The following is an 8,430-nucleotide window of genomic DNA, read 5'->3' on the forward strand; positions in this document are numbered from 1 at the left end:
ACAACTAAAATAATAAAATGACAAGAATGCCTCCTTTTAGCATTTACATGATGGCTGCGCTTAGCGACTGCAACTGAAAGCCATTACAATAAACAATTCGACCAAGCGAGGAGAGAGTAGAGGTGGCAAATTCTTCCATGCAGCCTGGTTTAGATTGCACATTTTACAGGGCAAAGCCATATAGGCAGAAATCTATTTCTGCAATGCAGCGAAACACATCTGGGTGCAAGATGCATGCTAATCCCAAATATCAAGGAGCCCAGAGATATTAAGCGAACCTTATGTTGCAACAGATGTGAAGCACACAAAGTCATAACTGCAGCTCAAGTATATTTAATGGAGCTTTAGATGCAGAACTGTTGTAATTATGCAAATATATAACAGATAACCAAGAGCTGTTATTAGAAGCACAAAGCCTCAGGAGTTGTCAGTGTAGAGCTCCTTCTTATGTCTTAAAATATTTTTAAAAGCATATTTTCTGTATTGTAAGAGAAAACATTAGCTAACGTTGTACTGGTAGAACAGCTTAACGTTTGAAAAAGGGTTGATGGCCTTCGCTCCTATGAATATGCAAACATCCTCAGAAAAAAGCTTTGAGCAATTCTTAGACATTTACTGCTCCACGCAGTCTGCTGTATTATGCGTCATGAACAATACGGTTTCATTACTGGAAAAATAGCGGATTTCAATACGCTAAACAACTCCGTCAAAACCACAAAAGAGTTAAGTACAAAGGCAGGTGTAGCTGGATGTTCTCAGCACTGCTTGGCTGGTTAATTTCTCTTTGCTTCCATAATCTTTACAACGCTCAATAATTGCCACCTTTCAAAAGGCAAAAAGGAAGAGTCTAGATTAGAAGAGTAATGGACACTTGGACTGGTCGGCTCTGAACAATCAGTAAGTCGCTGCAGACGGCGTAGGTGTTGATTGGATGTATGTGCAATGGCAAGCTGTCTGTGTGCAGAATGCTCTGCACACATTGTATACTGAAACTAGACCTGCTGAAGAATGACTGTGTGCTGATTAAAAGGAAAAATAGTATTAAAAAAATAAAATCTTAAAAATTAAGTCAGGTTTGCAAGGAAGCAGAAAGTGAATGGCTATTAGACTTTTCAGAAGAAATACGTAAAAATCTTGTACTGTACGGTTACTTTTTACTGTTAAATGACTAATCCTGCAAAAAAATTGCTAGAAAAACACAGGAAATGTACAGTAATGTAACATTTTATATAAACAAAACTGAATACTGTAACTGATTAGCATTCCAAAGTGTAGATTATTCTATACATTCTCTTCCTGTTTAAATAAATCACTGAAGTGCCGTAAAATACTGGTGACTGTAACAGCCGGTTTTATTTAACAGTAACAAAGTGAAACATCTGTTTTGTGCACCAGTACTTACAAATTGGTATGCAGTATTTACAAAAATATCTAGAGTATAATGTATTTCTCATTTGCAATATAACAGACTGTCTCTTATTTACCAAAGCTGTGTTTTTTTCCACTGTACTTTTAGTTTAGTTGTAGTAGAAATGAGTCCCTGTTATTCAGAGCCTTACATAAGCATGTTGCAGCACTAACACATTGTCAGAGTTATATTCTACAAGGGTACTGAGCTTTTAAAGAAACCAACCAGTGTATTATTCTGCTTCTATGGAAGTCACACAATGGCTAATGTAATAGTCCACACAGAATTTGGCTCATAATATCAGACCTAGTGATGGTTTTACTAGAAAAATATTTTGTGACCGAATAATGTGTTATATTTCAAAGGCTTAAGGCAGAAACCTTCACTAACAGCTTAACTATAAACTACTAGCATTTGAAATTAAATAATATTGAGTAAAATAAAATGAATATGAATTTTAAAAAATTACATCCATATGAATTTGTCATTACTCACCATGGCCAGAGGGATGATGGCCTGAATGTCCCGCTGCACTACCGTCAGTTCTGTCACGACCTTCTCTGAATCAGGTGGTGGGTTTTGTCCCTTATAATCAATGTTCCAGTTGATCCTTCTGGTTACCGAGAGGCTGGTGAAGTTCTCCATCTCAAAGTCCAGCTGCATCACCTCGACATTGCCCACAACATCCCTGCCAGACCGCAAGGAGACAGCCATCAAACAGAGCCCAGCGTAAATGTCAAACACTACTCATAGCAACATATTCAAACGCAGGAGAGTTTACATAAGCAGACATTCTGGCAGCATATTCGTTTTCAGTGATGAAATTGTTGATTAGATAGTGCTTAATTATTAAAAATGTCATTTAGTGTGTGGTTGACACACTGCTTTTAATTTTTTTTTTACGCTGTCCCCAAGTTACCCTTGAGTTGAAACGAAGAAATAATGCATTCATTAAGACTTCAGCGTGTGAAACACTGCAGCCAAGAGCTTTAGAGCTGAATAGATACTTCTCAGATGGCGCAGTTTCAGTATTTGTTCTTCACTCAAAGCGATTCTACATTTACATATCTGTAAGTAGAACTTTTTGTAGACCTTCAATAGAACACCATATATATAAGTTCTGCATATATTCATATACATAAGCAGGTGATCACCTCCAAAATAAGGCCGTAGCTTTTTCTCTCTTGAATAGAAAGGAGCTGTTTGAAGATTGATCACAGTTTTGTGGTTGGATCAGTGAATCAATGGCCACAAAGCTGCCCTGGACAAGACCTCTGATTAAAATCTTGGCTCTAGGATTTGGTTTTTGCTCTAGTCAAATCAATGTCGCGCATTCAGCAGAGCTCAGAGGAGTTGTCAGCCATAGTCGATGATGACAACGCCCTATTGCAACTTTTCATTCAGTCGGCGGGATCATAAACAGCTCCTTCACTGTCTTCATCAGATTTCCTGACAGATACAAGGTAGATAACAATGCTATAGAATCTTAAAGGTCATAGCCAGGAGCAGACTGAAACATGAGTTTAGATTGGGTCATTATTCCACCCCGTTCTGCTCATGCAAACCAGCAGAATGCTAATATTGCTGGCTCACTCTACCGTCTGTTTAGGGATATCCAGATATCAGGTTTTTATTTTTACTTGGCAAGTAAATTACAATGTAAATTGTAGTATTTATAACAGCAATAATCTTTCAAATGTAGCAAACATTTACTAGGAATATACCGATTACAGCAAAGAACACATGTAGAAAAGCAGTCATATAAAATAATCAGGATATACTTTTAGAACAGAGAGAGAGAGAGAGAGATACTTTTATATGTTTTTATATCAAAACATCAAGTACAAGTATCCAAAAACTTCAATTCAATTTCATTTATACAGCGCCAAATCACAGTAACAGTCGCCTCAAGGTGCTTTATATTGTAAGGTAGATCCTACAATAATAGATACAGAGAAAAACCCAACAATCATATGACCCTCTATGAGCAAGCACTTTGGCGACAGTGGGAAAGAAAAACTCCCTTTTAACAGGAAGAAACCACTGGCAGAACCAGGCTCAGGTAGGGGGCGGGGCCACCTGCTGCGACCGGTTCAAACTGATCTTCAGCTCACACAGTGTTTCAGCTGGTGTTCTGGATCCACCCAGTTTCTGACTGGCACTTATTTTTCAGTTTTAACTGCATCTCCTTTTAATTTTCTCCCTTTCTCAACCAGCACTACTTTGGCCGCCTTGCAGAGAGAAAGGGAGGATGTTGCATGTTGTTGCTGTTGTGTGAATTTGTGTTTTTATGCTAATTGTTTTGTTTTTCTTACTAACTTTAAGTTTAGATTTAAGAAACACGCACTCAGTCACAAATTTCTTTGGTTTCTTGGAAAATGAAAGCGCTTTCTAACGGTAACATTTCAGACACGACAGCAGTATTTCTCGAGGTCTCGCACTGGAACTTAACACCCAGCCATCAGCAGACAGCGTGCTGAAATTTTCTCATTTTAACTAATGATATGGTTACATTTTGAAAAATAAGGAACTATCTTAAAGGCAGGGAACAAAATAATTGGCATGTACTGTAATTACAGTGCACAGTTAAAGAAAAAACCTGATATTAGATGTTTTTAAATGTTCCTATATCCTTTACTTATATAAGAGTGTCAAAGGGGGCATTATTGAGAAATAATAGTTTTCTAATGGTTTTCCTACTCACTTTATTAAGTTATCATATACAACGACTTATTCAGGGATTGACTTTAAATGAAACAGAGAGAAGGGTCTTGTCAATAACCAATCACTGCTCCCTAATCTCGCCAGCTTTCTCCTTCTATCCAAAGGTCTGAGTGTTGAGTCTGTGCAAGGAGATTGCAAATTCTGTTCTGCCTCTCACTTTGGAATAGACGTCATTAAATGGGCTGCAGATTTGCTTCTAACCGATCGATCGCTATTGGTAGGTAACCTGATTGTTCTCATGGCCATGCACACAAACTATCTGAGCACCATCACCCCTTGTGCCTCCATCTACCAGAAACTTTTGCTTATCTTTTTACTATCACAACCACGCCAACGATTCAAGACCCACAGCGGCCTTCTTATTATGAAAATTCTACATGTTGGGCTTGTAATCCTCAGGTTCAACAAGCCTAACATTAAACAATCTCGCTGGTGGTGAAGAGGCAAATTAATTCTCTTTCCAGCTGCTGCGAGAATCATCCCACCCAAGCCTCACCTTTAGCGAAAACTGAAACAGTAGCTATCTGTCCTTCACAAAAAGCAGAAAGCCATCCCAGCATTCAAGCTGAGAGGCTTTTAATGAAAGCTGGATCAAACTCCATGTACAACCGTCCGCCCACAAAAGGTTCCTCTCAGGAACACCGAGATGAGATCTCAGCCTATTTGTCTCGACATCACTCAGTGAAAACAAACACCTCCGTCTGTCTGTGACACACTCAAACTGTCATCAATACGGCCCACTAGAGTGAGTGCAGGTACAGCCGCTCAATACTATGTTGCCTGCCACCATGCTGGAGGGAAGGAAAATGGTGTTCACAATACAGTGGTTTAGGTTAGAGGGCATACTTCTTTTTTATGAGTGAACTGCAAAATATGAAACTGTAGCTGAGAGCTGCAGAAGAAAAGCTCGGATTTTTTGACTCAAAGGAGCTGTAGATTCACTTGACATTATGACATTAGTTTTTAGATCTGAATCCAAAGAGCAGATCTGAGGAATTATGGCACTGCTATCTGTTACCACATGGCTTAACATGGCCTCTCTGCCTCCTTACATTGCTGTTATCTGCATCGTGACTCCACAGAACAACTCCAGAGTATGAAATTAATGTTTCACTTTAGATTTTTGTCTTACCAGTTAATGCCACTTCATTTTCTGCTTGGCTGTATTACAGACAGAAAAATAATCTTAAAAGCAAAGAAATGCACAGTCAGCTCAGTCAAATCACAGCCAAGGTCTGGTTCAAATCCACGGGCCACCTGGGGTGTTTCTGTGTGGAGTTTGCAGGTTCTCCCTGTGCCTGCATGGCTTCTTCCCACAGTCCAAGCACATGCACGTTAGGTTAACTGCTGATTTGAAATTGCCCATAGATGTGAATGTAAGTGTGAATGTTGTCTGTCTCTATGTGTTGGCCCTGTGATAGACTGTGGACCTGTCCAGGTGTTTACCCTGCTTCTCACCCGGTGGCACCTGAATGACCCTGAATTAGATAAGTGGAAGAAAATCAATGAACAGGTATCAGCTCTAGTGTGTTTTGGTACACATTTTTTACAACAATCGTCTTCATCCGATGAATGTCCCCGTGTGCGTTAGCTACTTTTCTGGAGGAAATCCTGCACGGCAGACCCACTCATGTGACTTTTCTCCCGTTTACAATTTTCCGATGGTTCACTTTGAAATGTCAGTGCTGTCACTGTCCTGCATTGATGCCCTGATTTCCCATTGCTGTAACCCGTCCACCACAACAACATACACCTAATTATATTAGCCCTAATTAATTCTCCTGCTGAACTAAATCAAACCAGACTCGTCCAACTCACTGTGTATGTGTAGTGTACCTCATTAGATAACACTTTTTAACAATTTTAATTGGGATCCAAATCAGTGTGTGTGTTTTTCACCAAATGAGGCCATTCTGTGGAGGAACCTAGCATTTACATTTTAGGAGACAAACTCCAGCTGTAGACGATCACAAATACCTGCGAATCATAGTTAAACTTTAATTTGAGTCTTAAATTTTAAAACGTTTTATTATTACATTTATTCTGGCTGACTTTATATAGAAACAAAACGACATGTCCACACATCTCCCATATTCATTATTATATTACAACATGGTCTAAATGGTTTAAACCTGTTACAGTTTTTATAAAAAAGAACTTTAAAAGGTTTTCAATAAATAACCATCGTCATTTTTTTTATTTTACAGGCGCGGAGATTACTCCGTTTTTTGCTAAACATACTGCCTTATTTCTGATATTATAGACAATACATACAACATTTAAATGCCCTTTATAGATATGGTTGTATTAATCAGTTATCAGTTCTGTGGGCACTGAGATGATTTTGTCCTCCTGTTGCCATCGTTGGTATGTTGTTGTTGTTTTTTTAAATATGTGTAATGTTGTATGTTAATATGATAAATCCATTTTTTTATTTTGCTTTTATTATCCAGCCAGGAAATACTGATGAGTTACAGGTCTGTTACTAATGTACAGTGTGCCCATTAAAAACAGACAAATAAATACATACATAAAAGGAAAAATGAGAAACTAATAGTAATAATAGTTACACTAATAATTAAGCTAGTTGTTTTTCTAGTTTTTAAACCAGCATCTATACAAAACAAAAGCTAAAGGCATAAAAAAATATTAATGTGGTATTATGTTATATGTTATAAGTGCTTAATTCATCATTTATATATCACTCCTCCTCCTTAGTGTCATTTATAAATACAGGTATGTTTATCCATCTGTTAATGTTACACCATGTACAGCTATCGCTGCCGCTATATCATCTTAACAGTAATCACAAAAACATGGTCATAATAATATCTGTATTATTAATAGAATACTAAGGAGGAGTAATGCTGTATAAATGATGACTTAAGCACTTACTAATGACTTAATGATGCTTAATGGTGTAAAATTATTATAAAGTGCTACCAAATTATTTAAGACATACATTTTGTGATTTGTAGCCTCGTCCGGGATATTAAGTACCACAACCATGTGACTGGTTTTCGGGAAGTGGACTTACAGTCCAACAATGCAGCTGTACAAAAAGCAGACTGATGAAAAAGTCAAACTAGATAGTGTCGGAGCGTCCACACAGCGACTCCTTGAAGATGTAAACCATTTGAAAAGGAAGCCCGGATGGACTTTTTGGATCCATGGACACCTCCCCTTCTTAACGCTATCATGCAATTATTCACGATGACTCACTTGAGCTAATGATGGAGTCACAAAACTCAACACAAAGGCATTTTTAAATATTAGTGGGCGGTGAAATCTTAAATGTGTGATTTCACACCAAAGGGCTAAATGAATGGAGAAACCATGGCTCAAGAAAGTCTGGCCTTGTCTCCATTAACTTAATGATGTTCTGTGTGTATAGCACAAAGTATATATTTTAAAAGCTGCAGCTCGGGGCTTTTTCAGAGCTCAGGGGGATTTTCGTTCTTTGATCAAAGGTCTGTTTGAACTGATTAACAGGGAGTGTTCATTGGATCAAAGCGCTGCAAGGCAGGGTTACAAAAGCAGGAGAACAAAAACGATGAACAAAGAGTTGAAAATGGTTCATGCTTAAGTCAATGGCACTACAGCCCTTTAGTATGACTTTTTGAACATTTAAAAGAAAGTCAAAGTTTGCTTAAAATTTAAAACAACACTTCAACATGTGCTGTTTGACTAGAATGACAGGTTTCGGGTGGAAAAACGTGCCTTCGACAAGCTATGACACGCTTGTGTAATCCAGTTTCTTTATTTCTATTAAAGGACTTTTTAAAAAGCCCTAATGCTCACGTACACCAACAAACAGCTAAAGTTTGGGGCCTTAAAAACTCCTAAAACTGAGTTGAGTTGCTTTTCAGCTGCTGCTTTTCCCCACATCTCAGGAAAAAGCACTTTTCTGGATCATAAAACATGCCAACAAAGTAAACCGTGCATTGTGTTCATTGAAAGAGTCTTACTTGAGTGTGGAAACAGTTTGTGTACACAGGCCAACAGAGGACGCCTTTTGTGCTAAGAAACACATTTTCTCTCCTTTGCAGAGTCAAAAACGGGCAAACATCAGTGACGACGAAGCAGCTTTGCAAAACACTGTACTCGCCTGTCCTCCTGAAGCCTTTGTTAAGAGTCAATATTGGCATTTAAAAATGTTCTCAGAGTCTTTTCCCTGCTTCTCTTGTTTAACCCTGAATTATTAAACTGAACTAAGAAACATCTTATTAAATGACAGAGGCATTGCCACAGTGTTTTCAAGAACATTATTCATTTGAAACCCATTGACCGCGATCAAT

The 8,430-nt window shown here is 38.1% G+C and overlaps 1 protein-coding gene across 2 annotated transcripts in view; it reads right to left on the minus strand.

Moving 5' to 3' along the window:
- Window positions 1–8,430, minus strand: part of tmem132e (transmembrane protein 132E) — a 170,128-nt gene that overhangs the window by 57,366 nt on the left and 104,332 nt on the right. For both annotated transcript variants that reach the window (XM_026182493.1, XM_026182492.1), the window contains exon 4: window positions 1,904–2,096. In XM_026182493.1, coding sequence (XP_026038278.1) covers window positions 1,904–2,096 — 193 coding nt within the window. The remainder of the gene's footprint in view (window positions 1–1,903; window positions 2,097–8,430) is intronic.

This window comes from Astatotilapia calliptera, chromosome 10, assembly GCF_900246225.1.
Source record: "Astatotilapia calliptera chromosome 10, fAstCal1.2, whole genome shotgun sequence".
In the NCBI taxonomy this organism is placed as follows: domain Eukaryota; kingdom Metazoa; phylum Chordata; class Actinopteri; order Cichliformes; family Cichlidae; genus Astatotilapia; species Astatotilapia calliptera.